We start from the raw sequence: 21,570 nt of genomic DNA, 5'->3' as shown, positions 1-21,570 counted from the left end.
CCCCTTTCCCTGCCCCGAGGCACGCTGGGAAGTGTAGTCCACGCCCTGCCCTGAGACGCTGAAACAGCTGCAGCGGGGAGGGAGCCTACGGCGCATGCGCACGAGGAGGGCGGCCCGCTCTGCAGCTGCGCGCTCCGGACTGGTCTTTTGCTCTGTCTCTGTTTTTTCCTTCCTCCTCCATCTCCCTGCCCTGTCCCTCCCCAGCTCAGGGGTTCTCAGACTGGGGTCGTGACCTCTCAAGCTGCAAGCTTTCAGCCTCTGTGCATGCCAGTAAAGGTGGCATGGCATTGGGGGGGGGGTCCCTCACTTTCGAGGGGGGTCATCACAGCCTGAAATATTTTCAAAGGGGGTCCCAGCAAAAAAAGTTTGAGAACCCCTAGGCAGGGTACCCTTGTCTGTCTGCTTCCACCCTTCTCCTGTGCGCTGCAGGGCTCTGGGACAGCCCCTTCTTTCTTTCCCACAGCTGCTTGTCTTTTCTCTGGCTCTGGTCCTCTTAGCAATTCTTTCTTAGCCATCCATCATCCATCTTTCTTTCTTTCTTATCTATCCATCCATCCATCATCTTTTCTTTTTGTTCTCATCCATCCATCTTTCTTTCCTGGTTTTCCTTTCTGGTTGTCAGTTTCTCTCTCTGCTTCTCCTATTCTGTTTTCGTACTGATTTTATGATACTGGTTTAGAAACAAGATATCATTAAATCGGGGTAACACCCTGGTGTGGGTGCAGTTATATGACAGTAAGAAGGTGTTTATATCAGTAGAGATATAGGGGCCCAGTCCTGGAAACACTTATGTGGATGCGTAACTTTACTGCCACAAGTCGCCGGGCATACGCATATGTGTTTGCAGGAACAGGGCCTACATAACAGAGCTGGTTGAAAATTTTCTCTGAAACTAGTTTTTGATGTAAAATTGGGTTTTCAATTAAATTAATTTCCACAAACAGTGTGCTTCCTGGAGAAAGTTCAACTTTTTGTTGAAAAAAATGAAAATGTTTGGCTTGCTGAGTGTCTGCTCTAATTATTAGGAACATAGGAATTCCCGGTCTGGATAGACTGGGCAGCCTTTGAAGGAAAACTCACACAAAAAGTATTTACAATAGTTTTACTTCCAAGCACCACCTCTAGGGGTAGCCCTATCAGTTGTCACGGTAACACAAACCCCAATACTGTAGCTATACACTTGATAGCCAGGGACAGAGTGAACACAAAAGAAATGAGGCTGCTGGAATGAGCCTATGGAAAACAAAGCTAGACACCCAGACCATGGACGTGTTAGGTGGGGGAGGAGGCTGAGCTTTGCAGGCCCTCCTGGTCTCTCTGCTCCTTCCCCTTCTCCTCGTGGCTAGCCAGAAGCAAGTTCATGGTTTCCTGCAAGCCTTCCAGGATGCTCAATTGTGCCTGAGCGATCTGGGTTTGGATCTGGATGTTGTTGTGCATGCACTCCAGGAGGCCATAGCATTCCTGCGGCTGATGATCAGGGGCTGGAGGAAAAAAGGGGCAGAGGGTTGGATTGTTTCCCCCTTCCTCAAATGCTAAGGGATTCTTAATTCTATTAAAATGTTGCCTTTTTACAGGGACTTGCATCCCAGAACCTCACTGTGCTTTGCCACAGTCCGGTGCATGAGATAATATCCCCATTTTACAAATGGAGAAACCGAGGTACCAAGCGAAGAAATGATTCACCCAAGGTCACACAGAGCTGGGAATAGATCCTAGGAGTCCTGGACTCCTAGTGCCTTGTTCTAACCACTAACCCATGCTCCCAGCCAGAACCAGGGTAGACTCCAGAAGTCCTGATTCCTAGCCCCTACTCCTAAAGAACACCCCCGTCCCAAAGATTGGGCAGCTCCAACACTTACAGAATTGCTTCTGTCCTTTCCATAGCCTTGCAGCCTGGGCACAGGGAAGACCTGAGCTGGGCCTCCGTTGAGAAGATGGAAGCTCAAGAAAGCTGGGGGAGGGTTTGGCAGGACATAGCTTCTTAAAAGAAGAGGAAGGGCCTTCAAAGTTATCCTCTCCTGTCAAAAAAGACTTTGCATTACAAGGATGTTTTTCACTATTGAAATAATAATCCCTAGCTCTCATATAGCATTTTTCATCAGTAGATCTCCAAGCACTTTACAAAGAAGGTTGATACCATTATCTCCATTTTACAGACAGGGAAACTGAGGCACAGAGCAGCAAAGTGACTTGCCCAAAGTCACTCAGCAGGTTGATGGCAGAGTCAGAAATGGAACCCAGCTCCCCTGAGTCCCAGTCCAGTGCTCATCTAGGCTAATAGATTTAATATGTAGCATATTATGGGTTTATTCCTTGTACAGTCATTTACAGTAGTGTAAAACAGCACCATTCTGATCCCATAGTATTTTACAGCAGCTTTGCACTGGTGAAAATGCTGACAAAAGATGCAAGGAAATGGGAAATCAGGCCTTAGTTGTTAAAGATGCTTTGTAGACATTAACCACTTAATTCCCACCCCATGGAGGGAGGAATCCTGATAATTTTACAGAAAGAGAAACTGAGGCATAGAGGGGTGATGTGAGTTGCCCAAGGCCACACAGCAAGCCTGAATCAGAACCCATATATATATATATATATAATGTCCTTGGTTGTTTTCTGTTTAAATGGCACGCCGGGATCCCTCGTAGCAATCCCCCATTCTTAGAGTGCTGTGCTTGCACTGATGTGTTACCAACATTATGTGGCTAATATTATGTATTTTTAAGAGAATCCATATCTATGCTAAAGTCAACCATTTCCCCCAGCGACGTCTACACTGAAATATAATTAAAGCTGTGTAAGTTTTTGTTCTTGGTGCACACAGAGATAAAGTACTATTTTGCTGAGGTTTGTGAAAATAACAACCAACAGATATAATTGTTGCTAGAAACTAGGTACAAATTTCCAACAATCTTGGATAGCAAGTACAGGGAATGAAAATATTAGGGTAAGAATGGCACAAACTGTTTTGGGACTCTGGTAACAGTGTAAGGTATATACACACCTCAGCAGCGAGTTATATTTCCTGAATAGTCCAAGCTGCTTGTTGTATCTTCTTGATGGAGTAGCAAAGTATTTAACTCTTATCTTTCTGTTTGATTGATTGATTGATTGATCTTTGACTAACACTCATGGGTTAACAAAATTTGGTTTACTGTGGTTATTTGATGTCCTATTGTTAAAAGAACCTAACCTTTAAATAATAATCATTAAAGAAAAAGTAGGTATAAAGATGGGGGATTTCAGACTGGGCAAATACATACGTGGGCTTTGAGAGGATCTTCTCACTGTGTCTGCAAAAGAAACAATTGTGAGTTTCTATATTGATGGGATAATAAGACTCTGAAGGAAGAATTCTTCTTCTGCTGTGATAGTTCTTTTTTCCACTCAGACCTTCAAAACTGAGTGCCTGATTCTTACCGACATTAAACTGCTTTACACTACTCTACCTGTGCAAAGGGGCGTTACTGTGGGTATAACTAATTTATGATTTAGGGCCCCTTTATATTGCCAGAAAGGTGTAATGGGGCTTTAGGCTAAGTGAGAATAATAATCCCTAGCTCTAATTTAATGCTTTTCATCAGTAGATCTCAAAGCCCTCTACAAAGGCAGGTGGGGGAAAAGCGGGGGGGGGGGGGGGGGCTATCATTATCCCCATTTTACAGATGGGGAAACCGAGGTACTGGGAGAGGCAATGACTGGCCTAAGGTCACCCAGCAAGTCTGGCAGAGCTGGGAACAGAACCCAGGTCCTCAGTGCTAGACCAGTGCTCTAGTCACTAGGCAACACACTCCTATCTGCTTTTCATGAAAGTCAAGAATCTGTTCCTATAAAAGACCAAGCACCCTTCACAACTCAGCACCCTTCAGAATCAGACCCTCACAGCACTTTTTGTATGAGCAAAGATTTGCCACAATTTCCTCTTCTCTTCTTCTGTTGTGCTCTGTCTGTCACCATCCACCCCAGCCCTAGCTGCATTTCAATGGTGGTATGTATGCATACAATAATATGTAGCACCTAACTTCTTCAAAGGACTTTGAAATTAATCCTTCTCTGTTAGGTTCACGTGTCCTCAACCCAACAGCAGGACCTATGCACAATTGCAATGCCATGAAAGCTCTATATACTCTTATGAGGAATTATATTGTATGGAGTTGTAGTACAATCAATATGCATATTAATTATTTATTATTTGTATTGCAATAGAATCTAGGAGCCTCAGTCATGGACCAGGACTCTATGGAGCCAGGAGCTGTACAAACACAGAACAAAAAGACGGGCCCTGCCCCAGAGAGTTTATGTTTTGGCATGGGCAGTGTTTATGTCAATTTCACTGCAAAAATTCCAACTTGGCCTTTAAAGGGTATCTTGTGTCTGAAGTATAAATGCATTCAACATACTTTTCCAGTGTTGTTTTTCTTCTTGAGCATCTGTTTCTGGCTCCATCTGAAGGGGAACAGAGCTTGGGTCTATGGAGAGGAAAGAGCTGTGTTATCCAAGGGAATATTTTAAAGGAAGGAGGTTGGACTGACACAGACTAGAATGCAACTTTCTTCCCTGCTGTGTGTGCTAGCTACAGACATATATTCTTTCTTTTTAAACTTTGGTGGTTAAAAAGAATGATACAAAGAGATTTTATATTGTAACAAAGCGGAGACCACTTGGAACTTTACAGTAGCAGCTATATAGATGACCAACACCATATGAATACTTCAGATGGCTAGGGCTCAATTCTTATGCTCCAAATACACAGGCCCTTTGCTCTGAGGTTAAAGGAGAATCTCCATTAGATTGTAACGGTATAGGGCCTATGGCACACAACTGGACTGTTCTCTTTCTAGGCACAGTGGACTACGGCAAGATGAATTGGCTGGTTCATTGTAATGTTAATATGAGGGACAATATCGAGAGAGAAAAGCATGTTAGTGATGCAAGTGAGGAACTTGCTCTCGAAGGGACAATGGGTGTTTCTGCACCATGAGCCCTTGAAGCTCTGTGTATGGAGGGCAGCCAGGTAGTCAGTGAGCGGCACCAGGCACAGCACTGATCCTGCAGGAAATATTCATCTACGCCCCATGCTGTGCATCACAGGACATGCATCCCTGGCCCTGACGCCACAGACATGTCCCATGCTGTGTCATATGGAAGAAAGACCCTGGCTCAGCCTACAGCTCCCATCATGCTTCAGGAGCAAGACTACAACTCCCATGATGCTCCAGCGTGAAGGCGCTCCTGGGTAGGACTACAATTCCCAGCATGCCTCGGTGGAAGGAACTACTACAACTCCTAGGGTCTCCCATAACGATGGCAGCCAGCTCCCTGACGGGCTCCGCTCTCCTCCCCACTCGCCTCTGCAGCCGAAACCCGAGCGCGACGGACGCAGCGCGGGGCGCCGGACGGGCTCCCCCTCCCTGTCCATCCAACCGCTGCTCGGAGAGGAGCTTGTACGCATGCGCCTCAGTCTCCTCACCGCGGCGCGACCCGCGGCATTACGCATGCGCATAAGCGGATTTTACCTCGCCGGCGCGCACTCCCCCCTCCCGGCTTTTGGACGCGCATGCGCAGTGTTCCCTGCCCCGCCCGCCCAACGTTGGCCGCTCCACGCGCTGGAGAAGTCGTCTCTCAACCGAGCTTGCGGCGACGAGGGGGCGGGCCCGATTCGCGGAGTCCTGCTTTTCTATTGGGCGCCGGGCGTCCGTCGCGGGCGGCGATTGGTGGATCCCGGCGGCGGGTGAGGTTAGGGTAGGGTGTCACGTCACGGCGCGGTGTGAAGCGGCAGGCTCCTCGGGTCTGTGTCTCCAGAAGGTTCCGCGCCGGCTCCCTCCCTCCCTCCCGTTGCGATTCCGAGCCGCCGCCAGGATGATGGGCCAGCGCCCCGTACTCGTGCTCAGTGAGTGGGGGCGGGGCGGGCCGCGCTGACCCGGCCGGAGTCCCCGATTGTGTCTCCCCGACACCGGGGCCTCCCGCAACCTCCCACCCCCCCCTCCGCCCCTCCCTTCCCCCGCCCGTTATCCCCCCCCCCCGGGGTCTCCAGCCCCTCCCTTCCCCCTCCAGTAACCTCCCACCCCCCTCCAGGGGTCACCTGAGCCCCTCCGCCGCCTTGCTCCTGCACCTTCGTCATGGCCCCTCCCCCACTCCCTTTCTCATTGCCCCTCCCCCCATCAGGTTCCCTTCGTATCGCCTCTCTGGGCCCCGCAGCCTCCCCCCTCCCCCTTGGATCTCCCATAACCCCCTCCCCCCCCGTTCCTCTTCTTATGGGTTCCCTACATCCGGGTCCGCCATGGGCCCCTCTTCCTCCGTCCCCACCGTGCATCTCCTCCCCTGAGTCATCCCCTCCACGCCTCTCCCCTGCTTCCCCTCTGGCACTTGTGCCTTTTTTCCAGGTTCCCCCTGTTCTTCCCTTGTATCGGTGCATCCCTCTCACTGAGCCCCCTCCCCACCAAGCTCCCCTTTGCTTGGGGGTCACCACCTCTGTTTGGGATTCCTTCCCCTTTGGGTCTTTATTGTTCCTCCCATATATCATGTAACCTCCCAGATTTCTCCTCCAACCTTGGGGTCATTCTCCTATATATTTCCCCCCACCCCCATTTAGGTTCTCCTTTTCAGTCTCTCTCTTTTCATGTATGTCCCACCAGCCGGTGCAGTGAGGAAACTTAACACTTATAATATCATTGTGCCCATTCTGATGCTGGAATAAAATTCCTTAAAACAGCAACTTTTCAGAGTACCATGAAGCTACTGTGCAGTGATTTTTATAGTAGATTCTCAGAGAGAGAGAGAGCTTTCTCAGGGATGTTGACTCACTTTAATCTTGTCACCAAAAGAGGGCCAGTACTGCCTTATTTGGAAGCATACTTTCTAATCATGAGCCTTACTTCTTTAATGCTGCTATTTTTTAATATCATTCTTTTAAATTATATCGGGAAGTCAGCATAATGTTACTCCAGTGGCTGTAGCTCTTGGGTACTCCCTTATTTAAAGGCATGGCTCCATTAAGAGTTGGCCATAATTCATGTGCACACGAGTAGGATTGCATCCTTGATATGTTGTCAGTATTGCCTCCTCAACCTCGGATTTAAGAGCTTACAAGAGCAGGTTTCAGTTATATTCATGCTGTTGCTATTTTTTTGTTTTCTGCATGCCATAGGTCAGAATACAAAACGTGAGTCTGGAAGGAAGGTCCAGGTTGGAAACATCAATGCTGCTAAGGTACTGTTTTATGCTACCACCAAATATGTTAGTGAGCTAGAAAGCAAAGAGGGATAAATGCAGCATAATGAACTTGAAACATTTTCAGCAGGTTCTTTGACTTCCCTGTAATCCACTTGTTGATATTTCTTTACAAATCTCAAATGAAGAAATGCAGATCACTCCCTTGCTGTGCTAAAATAACAGGTGCAATTGAACAGAAGAACTTTTTGTTCTAGTGACTACTGAAAAAAGTAGAAGAAAAATTAAACTTTAATCCAATGCTCTGCAAAAGTCTGAACCTTGACATCTTGTTTAGCAAATAGTTTAAGGTGATGCCTGAGAAGATAATTGTGTCCAAATATTATGTGTCTTGCGTCCAAATAAAAGCAGCTGTTATCTTAGCGTTTAAGCCATATTGTCATGCCTGATTAAATCTTACTCGTGCTGCATTCAAGCAACTGTAAAATCATTGGGTCACTTATGTTAATTACAAGGTCTGCATTTTCTAAGTAGTTTGCAAAGATTATTCAAGTTCATTTAGGATTTTGAAGCATTAAGTATATTGTTAATGAAATCCTGACTCCTGGATCCAAGGGATTAAAGGGAGACATTTTAGAGTTAGACTGGGTGGCCTCATATTCTGGAGTGCTGAGCAATAATTTAAATATTAGACACAGTCTGAATCAGTTCAGTTCTTCAGGATTATTTGTATGCAGTTCAAAAGTAGAAACCATATACCTAATTCTTATTTCAACATGCATAGTGTGGTTAGGAATTCTTGATCACAAATGTGATGTCTAGGTAATAAATGGCTATCTTGTTCTTTGTAAAGTATTTTGTGCTGGTAACTGGTATATAAAAGTGCTCTGTACAATCAAACTCTAGTATATTGGTATGTCTCAACCTCAGTACTGACTGATTGCATTGTATGTATTGTAACATTTCGTGGGACAATGCACAATGAAGCAACATCCTAGCCATTGCTGTACTGATCTGGACAATGGATCCACCTAGTTCAATATCTTACCTCTGACAGTGGCCAGTTCTGGGTGTTTCAGGGGGAAGATATGTACTTCTCACAATGGATTGGACAGTTATGTATTAGCATACCTATCACTGGTGTCTTCCCATGCTTAGGATTGCTTATATTTTTCAGTAATTAATATCGCAGTATTAAATCATAAACGATTTCATCAGCAATTTCATCCAATTAACTTGCTTTAAAGTAAAGTGTGTTGTTTCTGTATGTGCTTTCCTTACTACGTATATATCAAATGTTGCCTAACTAGTACTGTTAATTATGTTAGAAGTAGGAGTTTCAAACCTTACCTGTTCATGTTTAACCCTTGAAACTGTTAATTAGAATATATTGTCACTGATCTTTAACGCACAAAGTTCATGCTTAGTGGCAAAGAGATTCAGTAGTGAGGGGTTAAGGAACTGAGGTAGTGCACACTAGGATTGAATTTCTCTCTCATCCACGCTCTAAATATTAACATAGGTCACTTTTTTTTAATAAAAACTGTGAGATTGAGTTTAGTAGCTTATTACTTGATATTATGGACAACTCCTGCATCATCTCATTTCTCTTCTTTCATTTTAGACCATTGCTGACATTATCCGAACATGTTTGGGACCAAGAGCTATGATGAAGGCAAGAGCTTTTGTTGTAGTCTTTGTGCTAGACTGTGCTTAGAAATGCTGTGTATCTTAAAGATCAATATAAATACTGTTTCTCTTTTCCAATGTAGATGCTTCTAGACCCAATGGGTGGAATTGTGATGACCAATGATGGCAATGCTATTCTCAGAGAAGTGAGTCTTCAGTTTTGGTATCTTTTTCTCAAGTAGATACACAGTGATTCCACCTTAAAGTTGCCAGTTCACATGTTCTAGAGTTGTCCAAATCACTGAAAATCATACCTAGCCCTTCCGTAGTATTTAAAAACAGTAGCCTCACATCGCAGATATTGTCCATCCTCTGAACAAGTTGAGTTCCCATTGCTACTAATTTTCTCTTAACAGAACCAATTGGAGCCTCATCCTTGGCACATAAATGTGTTTCAGGTGTATGCATATGAACACATTTATATAAATGTAACTTGTACAGATTTGCCTGTGGATCTTTTGTTATCTTGCAGCTGATTAATATTTAGTTGTCTTAAATTACAGCCTGTGATACAAGTAATTCAGTAAAGTAACACAGGACATGGAAGATTATTGCGAATGGAACTTTGTACAAGAAAGGCTGGACACTCAGATCAGTTTTGCCTAGTGAATTTGACAGGAATTGAAGATAAGGTTCATATTAAATTCCCTTCCTTCCATTGGCACAAGGAGGAGTCTCGTGTGATAGAGTTACAATTGCTTATTTAGGGTTAAATTCTCTTAAGTGCTCATGTGCTACTGAGAGTAGAATTTACCTCATTGTCTGAATTTTCTGTGTCATTATGACACTATATTTCTATAGTGCTGACAGTGGTAGGTATTTTATTGACACGTTAGAGGCAAGGTTCCTGGCCTGGAATATTTATAATTTTGTATAATTCCTGTTCAACACTGATAACTGACATCTTGTCAAATGACATGTCTGTTCTCATTTGAAAAGGGGAAAATGTGTATTGTAGTGTAATTCAACCTTGCACAATTTTGTTGGTCCACTCACTTCAGATATCATTTATTTTCATTATCCTTGTGCTGAGCAAGTATACATTTTCATAATGGCTTTGCAGGGCTGGTGTAACTTCCACATTAATTAGTGTCACAATTGCTTCTTACTTGCATCCTAGTCTTACTGGCTTTCACCAACTGAGGCATTCATAGAGAGAGAGAAACACTGACCATTGCTATCTTTCCACACAAATATTTTAAAATATCAAGAATTTTCCTAATGCCTAAAAATCTGCTGGAGATGTGATATAATAAAGAATTTTATCTTCTGTCTCAGTAATGGGGGAAAAAAATCTTTGCCAAGATAGTGAAACCTCTTTCTGTGCTCACAACTGACTTCAAATTTTCCATGCCCTATAAATGCATACAAATATGTTGCATTCCAAACAGTGTTCCCATTTTGTTTTCCTCCCTGCAGATTCAGGTCCAGCACCCAGCTGCAAAATCCATGATCGAGATCAGCCGTACTCAGGATGAAGAGGTTGGAGATGGGACCACGTCTGTAATTATCCTTGGTGAGGACATGCTTTAAGTCAAGGCAGGGTTACAGCTAAAGTTTGTTATGCTTTGGTTAATAGCATTTATGGCACAGTGATATTCATTTTAACATTCACATTGATGCTCTTCTACTTGTGAGAAATTGACAAATGCTGACTCAGATTTATGATGAGCCACTTTTTCTAGCCCTGATAATTTCTATCCTTGGCAAGCAAAGTGGAAACTTTGGACAGTGTGTCCTGTGGATGTCTGGCTAGCTAAGGGCAAAGCATTTAGGAAGGAAGAATCCCATGCACAGCTATAGACTGGGGACCGACGAACTGGGCAGCAGCTCTGCAGAAAGGGACCTGGGGGTAATGGTGGATAAAAAGCTGGATATGAGTCAGCAGTGTGTCCTGGTTGTCAAGAAGGCTAATGGCATATTGGGCTGCATTAGGAGGGGCATTGCCAGCAGGTCATGGGAAGTGATTATTCCCCTCTATTTGGCATTGGTGAGGCCGCATTTAGAATATTGTGTCCAGTTTTGGGCCCCCCACTACAAAAAGGATGTGGACAAGTTGGAGAGAGTGCAGCGGAGGGCAACAAAAATGATTAGGGGGCTGGAGCACAGGACTTATGAGGAGAGGCTGAGGGAACTGGGCTTGTTTAGTCTGCAAAAGAGAAGAGTGAGGGGGATTTGATAGCGGCCTTTAACTACCTGAAAGGGGGTTCCAGGGAGGATGGGGCTAGGCTGTTCTCGGTGGTGGCAGATGACAGAACAAGGAGCAATGGTCTCAAGTTGCAGGGCGGGAGGTCTAGGTTGGACATTAGGAAAAAGTTTTTTACTAGGAGGGTGGTGAAGCACTGGAATAGGTTACCTAGGGAGGTGGTGGAATCTCCATCCTTAGAGGTTTTTAAGCTGAGGTTTGACAAAGCCCTGGTTGGGATGATATAGCTGAGGTTAGTCCTGCTTTGAGCAGGGGGTTGGACTAGATGACCTCCTGAGGTCCCTTCCAACTCTAATATTCTATGATTCTATATACCATTTTTCTGTGATTTGGCACTGGGGAGTTGCTACCAAAGGGGTGTTTACTCGCACCCATGTGCCTCCAAGCATTGCAGCCACTTTAAATTTTCTTCCCTCTTTTGCAGACTGGGTTTCTGAGAGTCTCCCACTAGGGAACCCACATCTGCTCATGGGAATATAGTGAGCATGCCCAGAGCACCCCTTAACAGTTTTATGCTAGAGAAGCATAAAAACCTTAGTTTTTATGCTTACCAAAAGTGAGGTAGGCCTTTTACAAGCAAGTGAAGGTACATCTACACCACCAAAAAAAAAAGTTAGTGAGTCTGAGCATGGGTCAACTGGGTCTCAGGCTCATACTGCAGAGCTAAAAATAGCAGTGTAGAAACTCGGGCTGGAGCCCTGGGCTCTGAAACCCACTGCTCCCACCAGGTTTCAGGGACAGCGTGAGCCCCACAAGCTTGAGTCAGTTGACCTAGACTCAGACTCACTGCCACTGGTCTTTTTTAGCTGAAGACAATTCCCTGCCCTGAAGAGCTTACATTCTAATTTAAGCAAATAATCATGATTAAATATAGAAGAGGTGTTGGTGATTACAAGGCTCCTAGAATAGGTAGCAGATGCCTTAGGTGTACCTTATTTGATGTGTTCTCTCCTAACTCATAGTGCCAGCAGTTCTCACTGACTTGTCTTTGTTTTTTGTTTAGCTGGAGAGATGTTGTCTGTTGCTGAGCACTTCCTAGAACAGCAGATGCACCCAACTGTGATCATTGGTGCTTATCGTAAAGCTCTGGATGATATGATCAGCAGTCTGAACAAAATCAGGTGAGCAGGGCTGTTTGGGATTTGGGATTATTTCTCAGTGCATTTCTGGGTAAAGAGGAAACGCTGATTATTAAACCTAGCAAAATATAACTCAGAGGGAGGTCCATAAACCAATTTGTATAGCCACACAAGTTAACATGAGCCCAGCAAGTGTCAACAGTGATAAAGTAGATCTAGTTCTCATGGCTGTATTTGGGAGGGAGGATGTTATAGAAGAGTATTTCTATGTTGCAGTCTGTTAATTATCATAGTACATTGAACAGATATTTGAATGGTAGTACCACTGGGCTATTGTCTGGGAGCAGACCCACAGTAATGTGATTATTGCTAAGCATGTCTGATCTTTAACCATCTTTCAGGTTGGGGAAGATCACTCCTTATAGGGAATAGTCTTGCAATTTTAGAGAGCTGGACTGGGTTTTTAATTAATCTTTTCCCTCTGTACCGCATACTGTTCTTCTTTTCTGTAGCACTCCAGTTGACGTGAACAACAGAGATATGATGCTGAAGATAATAAAGAGTGCTATAAATACCAAGGCGATAAGCCACTGGTCTGACTTGGCTTGCGGCATTGCTCTTGATGCTGTCAAAACGGTGGAGTTTGAGGAAAATGGCAGAAAGGAAATTGACATCAAGAATTATGCAAAAGTAGAAAAGGTAAGTGTGCTTTGGATACTTGCATGTTTCTGTATCTCTCTTGCTAATGGCAGAGCAACTTTCTGAAGCTAGATTGTATGTTCTGTGTGTGTACAGCACCTAGCATAATGGAATCCTGGTCATTACTTGAGCTACTAAGCACTATGATGATATAAATACTAAATGATCATGTAGGACCTTGTGGAAAAGGTTTCTGCTGCTGACTCAACAAGAACTCAGTCCTTGGAAATATTTTAAACTTTGTGCTATCATCTTTGATGCTGAGGCACAATGAAGAGAATTAGAGGAGTCATGGAAGGAATTAATTTCAAGGTCTTAGAAACCATGTTTGCCAAATGAAAGAGTAATACTGATGTAGGGAATATCTGGTTTCCAGACTTCCAAGAAAGTATCACAAACAATGGAATGTAAGTAGTCCCTTTAGGCCAGTTACCCTAGCGTGGTCTGCCACCAAGTCATAAGCAGTTAAGACAGTGCACATTCCGTTTTCAGTACTGAAACTAGATAGTTTTATGCTCATTCATTTGATTTCAAAAGCACAGACACGTTTTCATGGAATAGGCTTCTGAGAGCTTTCCATTCTGCTGATAAGCTTGTGCTCTTTAAAAGTAACTCTTAAAAATAAAGGCATTGGAACTATTATTCAGTCTTGTAGAGAGGAGACCTGATCTCTAGAGGTTAGATAATTGGGACTCCTGCGTTCTGCTCCTCACTGTGCCACTGAGTTGTTTGGCCTGGGACAGGTCAAATCCCAACTTTGTTCCTCAGTTTACTGAACTGTAGGATGGGGATAACTACTGCAGAGGAGAGTAGTGATGCTGATGTGTTTGGAAGGTACTGTTGGAGAGGGAGAAGTCTTATTTTGGAATTCAGTTTTCAGAAGTGGAGGCTAAAGGTAGGCATCCAAATGTAAAAACTTAGCCCATCGTACTGTACAGTGGAAACGGACTGCCATCAAAACTAGAAGGCCTGCGTTAATTCTGAGAATGCTGTGAAATTGTAAAAGGTGTAATAAAGCAGTGTGTCAGACACAAAGTGTGCAGGAGGTGAAGAAATGGATATACAACTTAATCACAACTGGAGCCAGATTTATATAAATATTTAGACTCCTGGTGGGATTTATGAAAGCACTTGGGCAGGTGAGGTGCCTAACTCCCATGGAGAATCAATGGGAGGTAAGCCCCTAACCTATCTAGGAGCATTTGTAAATTGTCTAAATACCTAAGTGCCGCAGTCTACTTAGGGACTTGAAAATTTATTTATGGCAACTAACTCCCTTTTAAGTATAAACTGGTTTGTTTTTTGTAACTTTAACAATAAATTCATGCTAGAGATTGAAGTCTGCCATATTTGTATTTGTTTCCCTGTCATCTGGAGAATTACTTGTTTTCTCATTTGCTTCAATAACTCTCTCCCATGCCCTGCATGTGTCCATCAGATTCCAGGTGGCATAATTGAAGACTCTTGTGTCTTGCGTGGCATTATGGTAAACAAAGATGTAACTCACCCAAGGATGCGTCGTCATATCAAGAACCCACGTATTGTACTTCTGGACTGTTCGCTGGAGTACAAGAAAGGAGAGAGCCAGGTAAGGCAGGTCTTTATGGCATTGTTGGCTCTCTCACTAGTACCATATAATGGACAAGAGTTTTTGAATGTTTTCTTCTGTTTCTTGAGGGTTTGTTGCAGCCAGAGACTTGCATACAGCCAAGTATGAGTAAAATATACATAGAAACATTTTCCCATCTTAATTAATAATTTAAGTTCTGTGGTGCTACACTAATGGAAGGACACTACACTAAGACTTACTCATCTGATCAATGGCTTTTCATTGTGTACTACTGATTTCTTTCACCTCTTCTCTGTTCAGTCTGTCTTAGCACCAGTTGAATGGACAAGAAATAAGGAATATGATTGTTTTAACTAAGGAACATGCATTTATGTTAAAACCTTGGAGCAAGAGATTTAGCCCTGTAACCCTCTTTATATGCAGACTGATATTGAAATTACCCGTGAGGAAGACTTTGCACGCATCCTGCAAATGGAGGAAGAGTACATCCAACAGATCTGTGAGGACTTGATCAGGGTCAAACCGGATCTCATCATCACAGAGAAAGGAATCTCTGGTAATATATATAATTGAGTGTAGTGATGACAAATACAACTGTTTGTATTTCAACATGATTCTTTAGTGTTGAGAAGCGAGAGCATGGTACCGGTTTCTGAATAGTGTCTTTCAGAGAGTAAATATTAAAGCATGCGCTGAGATTTATGCAGGGCTAAAGATTCCCTCACTCTGTAGAGGGTAAAAGATAAATCTCCAACTTCTTAATTTTTATGGATGTGTAGCTTGCTTAGGGTAGCTACTGAGGGACCCTCCCCTGTACACGTACTAGGAAGCTTGCGATTCTGCTGGTAACAGTCAGTCAGATGTTGCTATACTTATCCAGTAGGATGCGGAATCTGTGTGATTTATTTTAAGCTGATGGCTGACCACCCATGGTTCCAGTGACTTCTGTGGATGCTCAGCTTTTCTCAGGTTTTGACCCATGGTTTGGCAATGCATTTAACTTGAAGAACAAGAGCCTAGCAAAATGTAGAGGGGCTGGTTCTGGAATGTCTAATATAGTTTTATCTAAGCTGCACTGGAACATTTTTGCTTGCTCTTGGTTTAGGAGAAGTGTTGATCACCAGGTTTTTTTCTTTCCATAATGCTTGGTAGGTTTCCAAGGTGGTGATAAATCTTAAACCAAACCTGCATAACATCAGCTGTAGAAATTCTCAGTCTTTGTGGTGAACTCTAAGTAAAATAACTTGAGTGCAAACTTGGTTTCAGACTTGGCCCAGCACTACCTGATGAGAGCCAACATCACAGCTATCCGCAGGGTGAGGAAGACAGACAACAACAGAATCGCCAGGTGAACAGACCTTAATTGCTGAGGGCCAGGTTGTGCAGCCCTTAATTTGCATTGAATAGTATTTACACACATGCATACCCCAGTTGATTTCAATGGGACTCCTATTACTTCAATCTCTTCCCCCCTTCCCCCCCGCCACCTCTCACTTACTCACTTGTTGCAGTTCAGCTTACAAACTTGTTTGGACATTCATAGCATGGACGGTCTCTGTGCTACCCATTTATACAGCACCTAGCACCGTGGGGCCCTGATCATATAGGGCCTCTCTACTGTAATCCAAGCCACAGCAAAGGATTTCTGGTTTGTTCCTGTGTGGCAGGGCCTGTGGAGCTCGTATTGTGAGTCGCCCAGATGAGCTGCGTGATGAGGACGTGGGGACTGGAGCCAGACTTTTTGAAGTTAAGAAGATAGGAGACGAGTATTTCACCTTCATCACGGATTGCAAAGACCCCAAGGCCTGCACTATCTTTCTGCGGGGAGCCAGCAAGGAAATCCTAGCGGTAAGTTATGGCATGGTATACCTTCCCTTGATGCCAGGAGGCAGTTCCCTGTGCAGATTGGACTGTTGGCAACAGGAGGTGGCATAAGCACTATCAGAGAGACTTACTAATTCCATCATCATGGCATCTTTCTAATTGCCAGCAGCATTCCACTGCCACGCAGAGCCATCTTGGGTGACAAGATTTACTGCTAGCAACTTTTTCTAAATTGTGAAATGGTTTGAAAAAATGGAAGAGTTGATGGTCTGCAAAGAATTCCAGCCTCAACTGCTGCATAGGGAAAGCAAAATCTATATTCCCCAGAGTGAGCAATCGACCAGTGGACATCTGTGTAGCTTTTAATCTACGTAGCACCTTACATCAAGGATGTCAAAACACCTTTCAAATATATTCTTATGATAAAATAGTTCATAGAGTTTAAGGCTGGAAGGAACCATTTAGATGATCTAGTCTCACTTCCTATATATCACAGGCCATTTAATTTCACCCTATATTGAGTCCAGAAACTTAGACTAAATCATTTCAGTGCTCAGGAGACAAAAGTGGTGAGTGGCATAAGGAGCGAATGAGTTGCCACCAATGCCTGATGGCACTGCATGGCAGCGAATTGCATAGGTAAAGTATGCCCAGGGGATCCCAACCACTCCCCATATTGCAGAGGAAGGGGGAAAAAAAACCCAAGATCCATGCCAGTCTGACCTGGGTGAAAATTCCTTTCTAACCCCAAATCTGGCAAAGAGAGAAGTAAAATGAGGCACATAATGGTCACCTGATTTATGTAAAACATACTGAACTAACTTGGTGACTCACAGATTTGGGAGAACAACACAGAACTGTAGGTGCTTAATCCCATGCTTAAATCTGTACACCTTGCTGCCTCAGATGAGAACTTGAAGCCATATTGAGTGTTCCTGTATACAATAGCTGTGTCATGTTGATGCAGATTTTTAATATTGATCTTATTCTATGGTCCTGACTGTGCTCTGTAGCCTCTGTCATGCTGCTGCTGCTGCTTTTGGAGCCTGTTACACTTTAAATAAGCAAACCTGCACATCTGTCATTTTGTACTTTTTTGTAGGAGGTGGAACGCAACCTCCAGGATGCCATGCAGGTGTGTCGTAATGTCCTGGTAGATCCTCAGCTGGTGCCTGGAGGGGGTGCTGCAGAGATGGCCGTTTCTCACGCTTTGACAGAAAAGTCTAAAGTCATGACGGGCGTGGAGCAGTGGCCTTACCGTGCGGTCGCCCAGGCTCTGGAAGTCATTCCCAGGACATTGATTCAGAACTGTGGAGCCAGCACCATCCGTGTGCTAACCTCACTAAGAGTAAGGGAATAGTCCAGGGGACTCCACAGAGCCATTTACTGTCGCCTGGTTTTTTTGCAGCTATAAAATGTATTTTCAGTTTGGAGACCATAGCTGCCTGTGTGAGTAGAAACAGTACGTCATCTCGTTGGGGACCTAGATTTAGGCTTTGTAACAGGTTTTTATAAAACCTAATACACACAGATGCAGTCTCCAAGTCATCTTCGTTAAATCCACGGAAGATTATTTTGCATTTCTGTGCAATGTTTTGTACCCAAATATTGCAGCTTTGTACTAGGGCATGAAATACTAAAAGTGAAATTGGCTAGTATAGTCACTGTCCAAACTGAATGAACATGCTAAAATTAAGCCAATGGCGTAGAAGACGAGATTTAAATTTTTAGCTTTATTTACACTTAGTCTCCACTCTTATTAACAAAGCTGGTGAGTAAATTTGTCTTTGGTTGATGACTCTAAATCTCGTTAGTGTTTAGTGCAGTTTGGGTGCTGCTCTCCATATAAATAAAACGGCTGTCCTTTAAACTTACACCAGTTTATAGTTAATCTTAATGATTCCTTGCTATTGACATGGAAGACTGACTGACTGAATGTTTCATATTTCCTTCTGAAAAATGGTTGGTTTGAGATCTTATTACTAATTTATTACAGGCAAAACACACTCAGGAAGCTAGTCAGACTTGGGGAGTAAATGGTGAGACTGGAGCCTTAGCAGACATGAAGGACCTGGGGATCTGGGAGCCTTTAGCTGTCAAATTACAGACCTACAAGACCGCTGTGGAGGTAAGGAAGCCTCTGATGAGTGATTGTGTGTGTATGCTTTGGTGTCTAGAGCAGCAGATCATGTGAGAAGGGAAGAAATGCCAGGGTGTCTCCATACTTACAAAGTAGGTAGGTATTATGTCCCGTGTTATCTATGGCTGTCTCTCTACTGCTGTTAATCAACACAGTCTCAGAGAAATCCTGGGTCAAAGAAGAGTGTAGATCTCTGGAAACCAGTTGGTGACACTATGGGGACTGTACTGCACTATGGTTGACTGATTGGTTTGATCAAATGTCCCTTTCCTCTCTTCCCCACAGATTAAGATTTGAACATTTATTAGAGTGGTGGTGTGTGGAAGATTAAGCCAGGTGCTCTCTCCCTTCCTGCACATCACTAGAAAATATTTTCCCTATCAACTTGGTCTCTCAGCCAAGTTCCAGTGTGTCTAAATGCCTTCCACCTAGTTTCACCAGAATTCAGTATTTTCTGTACATCATGCCATGTTATGTTGCCATGAGCATGGTAGCTACTTTAATGGCACCTCTGCCACGGTGGCTGCATTGCAGTAAGATGTGGAATACTTTGGGATTCATCGGGATGAAGAATATGATCTTGGGTTGGTTTTTTTGTTCTTCTGTGATACAAATGTACAACTACCAAGAGCCGAAAGCAAAGAAAGCTGATCCGATTTAAAAGCAGGCATTGCCATAATTCAGAGCAGCGCTCGGTTGAGTCCCCACCTGGGTGCAGCTTGGTCTAAGCAGTTTTTTTACACCATCTTAAATTGGTTTAAGAACCAAATTAGTTAAACTGGTGGGAACATGGCGCATGCAAACCCTAAGCGAAAGCTGGTTAACTCAGCAAGGTTCCCAAGCTGCAGCATGTACTTTCCCTGACCCTGTCCTGGGATTTTTCTCCCCAGACTGCCGTCCTTCTTCTCCGTATCGATGACATCGTTTCGGGGCATAAGAAAAAGGGTGGTGATCAAAGCAGATCGACTGGAGCTCCAGATGCAGCCCAGGAGTAAGAGGAGATTGAGGAACCATGCGCCTCGAACTACAGTATGGAAACAGACTGACAAAATGACTGCTGCATCTCCTCTGTCTGAGACTGGGCCTGGACACAGTCTGAATATTGAGTATTAGTTTGTCTGAAGTCAGTGGATGGGAGGGAAGGAACCTGACTAGGGAACAGGCTGGTGTCGTGTGTACCCCTCTCCTGTTTGGAGATGCTGACACTTAATTTAAGTATATACTGTAACTTCTCTGCTGTTTGCTTCAACAATAAAATACGTCAGTCCTGTTCACTCCCTTGTGTCTGTATCTAAGGCAGATTGCTAGCCTGGAGCTGCAGGGTGAGATGTTCTGCTCTCCATTTCCAGAGTGGGGAGAACTGATCCCAGGCAGGCCCCCTTCAGGAATCCAGGCTCTGTCTCCTCCCTTATCATGAAATTCTTCCTAATGTGCTGGCCCACTGGGATGTGCCACTGTGCTGTTCCTTAGGAATTCCTAATATGTCCGTTACTAGCAATCATGACTGAAACCATGCCAATGCTAGCCTGATAAAGGGATAAATCCCCTATGGCAAGGTAGGAAAAGTAAAACTTGGGGGGCTTTGGGGATCCCCTGAGGTTTGGGAGCTCTAACACCTATTGTGTCTTCTACCACCACCACAAAGGAATCCGAAAGAAGCACTATTCTATACAGTGTTAAAAAGCAGCCCCAAGGGCATCATGTCTATTTCAAAACCACAACTGACCATGGCTCCTGTGTTGGCAATTCAGAGGTTGTGCAGACTGAATTCTGTGCTCTCTAGGGCTGGGGTTCATCGGGGGAGGGCAGGGAACGTGAGTTGCTCTTGTCAAGTCTCGGTTCTATCTCCCAGCTGTCAGTTTCCCCCATATTTGATTAAATCCTGTGCCCCTCTGCTCATCTGAGTGGTAGGCCTTCCATTACTTGGGGGGCCCTGGCTACTAATCTAAGTAGGCTGGCATCTTCTACTGGCACCAAATACAATCTAAAATTTTAAGATGAGGATTTGGATGCCCAGTGTCATTTAATTTAATAGTAATTGGGTTTCTAACTCCCCATGGCACCTCTGGAAATCTCAACCCAAGTATATCTCCTCCTCCCCACCTGCAAAAAAAAAAAAAAAAAAAAAAAGTATGGTGAAATGGAGTTAGGGCTGTAAATAAATGTCAGAGTAAATGACTTCACGGGGATGTTATAATTAGCCCACAGCTAAGCATTATAAACCTAGGAAATTGAGGATGAAGGTTAAAATGTTCAAATTTCAGTTTATGGTAAAGACACCCAAATAACCTTAACTCTGCCCTGCTGTGACCCTCCGCAGTAACAGCAGTTAAGGCTGTTTGTGCTCCCAAATTAAATTAAAGGCACATTTGATCTGTTCATTCATGGTGTGATTATCAGGCTGTGTTATGATCGTGTGGGTGGCTTAATGGAGTGCTTTGATACCGTTAACATATTGAGATTCATCCTGCTTTGGCTTCACATGGCCTAAGTAACTCCATAGTGCAGATCCTAAAGTACATAAGGAAGAACTCTGCCCATCAGCTTCCACACTCCTATCACTTCATTCCCTGAGAATTTGGGTTCTAGGCGTGCCCTGAGCTGCACATCTTCGCCTTTCCAAGAGTGACTCCCTTCCCTTTAAATTCCACCTTAAAACTTCCCTTTCTCTTTCATTTACAGCCAAAGTCTTTGAGCAGCATGTCTGACTACATGCTTGAAACATGGCAAGAGAAGAGGGATTGTATTGTCTGAACTGTTACATGTGTCTTCTCTCTCTCTTTCTCCTTTGGGCCAGACACACAAGAACAAAGTTAAAAGCAGTAGGGGGGACAGAAGGCTGCTCAGGGCTAAACCTGTCGTCTTTCATATACTTTAAGACCAGAAGGGACCATCAGGATCCTCTGGTATGCACATTGCAGGCCACAGACCCTCACCCAGCCACTCCTGTCATAGAACCGTATCCTCTAGTTACTGAAGTCTTTAAATCATGATTTGAAGACTTCAAGTTACACAGCATCCACCATTTACACGAGTTTAAACCTGCAAGTGACGTGTGTCCCATGCTGCAGAGGAAGGTGAACAACTCAGGGTCTCTGCCAGTCTGACCCAGGGGAAAATTCCTGTCCCACCCCGCATACGGCAATCAGACCATGAACATGTAAGCAAGACCCACTGGCTAGACACCTGGCAA

General features: G+C 44.0%; 1 protein-coding gene across 1 annotated transcript; it reads left to right on the top strand.

Moving 5' to 3' along the window:
• Positions 1-5,726: 5,726 nt before the first annotated feature.
• Positions 5,727-19,651, top strand: CCT3 (chaperonin containing TCP1 subunit 3). The gene is made up of 14 exons (XM_067569572.1): positions 5,727-5,890; positions 7,148-7,209; positions 8,795-8,845; positions 8,943-9,005; positions 10,279-10,375; positions 12,069-12,186; positions 12,657-12,843; positions 14,282-14,431; positions 14,837-14,969; positions 15,680-15,761; positions 16,081-16,261; positions 17,340-17,585; positions 18,234-18,365; positions 19,268-19,651. Exons 1-14 carry the CDS (start codon positions 5,860-5,862, stop codon positions 19,370-19,372), a joined length of 1,638 nt encoding a protein of 545 aa, XP_067425673.1. The 5' UTR covers positions 5,727-5,859; the 3' UTR covers positions 19,373-19,651.
• Positions 19,652-21,570: the final 1,919 nt, after the last annotated feature.

Source organism: Emydura macquarii, unplaced genomic scaffold, assembly GCF_026122565.2.
Source record: "Emydura macquarii macquarii isolate MOO-44397 ecotype Brisbane River unplaced genomic scaffold, CSIRO-AGI_Emac_v2 contig_2924, whole genome shotgun sequence".
Taxonomy (NCBI): domain Eukaryota; kingdom Metazoa; phylum Chordata; order Testudines; family Chelidae; genus Emydura; species Emydura macquarii.
This window is presented reverse-complemented; position numbering and strand designations above follow the sequence as displayed.

Excerpts from the sequence above, each read along its gene's own strand:
- CCT3 (XM_067569572.1), top strand. The coding sequence starts at position 5,860 with ATGATGGGCCAGCGCCCCGTACTCGTGCTCA. Across the intron at positions 15,762-16,080 it reads GACAACAACAGAATCGCCAG|GGCCTGTGGAGCTCGTATTG; the intron begins GTGAACAGACCT and ends CCTGTGTGGCAG. Across the intron at positions 18,366-19,267 it reads CCTACAAGACCGCTGTGGAG|ACTGCCGTCCTTCTTCTCCG; the intron begins GTAAGGAAGCCT and ends TTTTCTCCCCAG.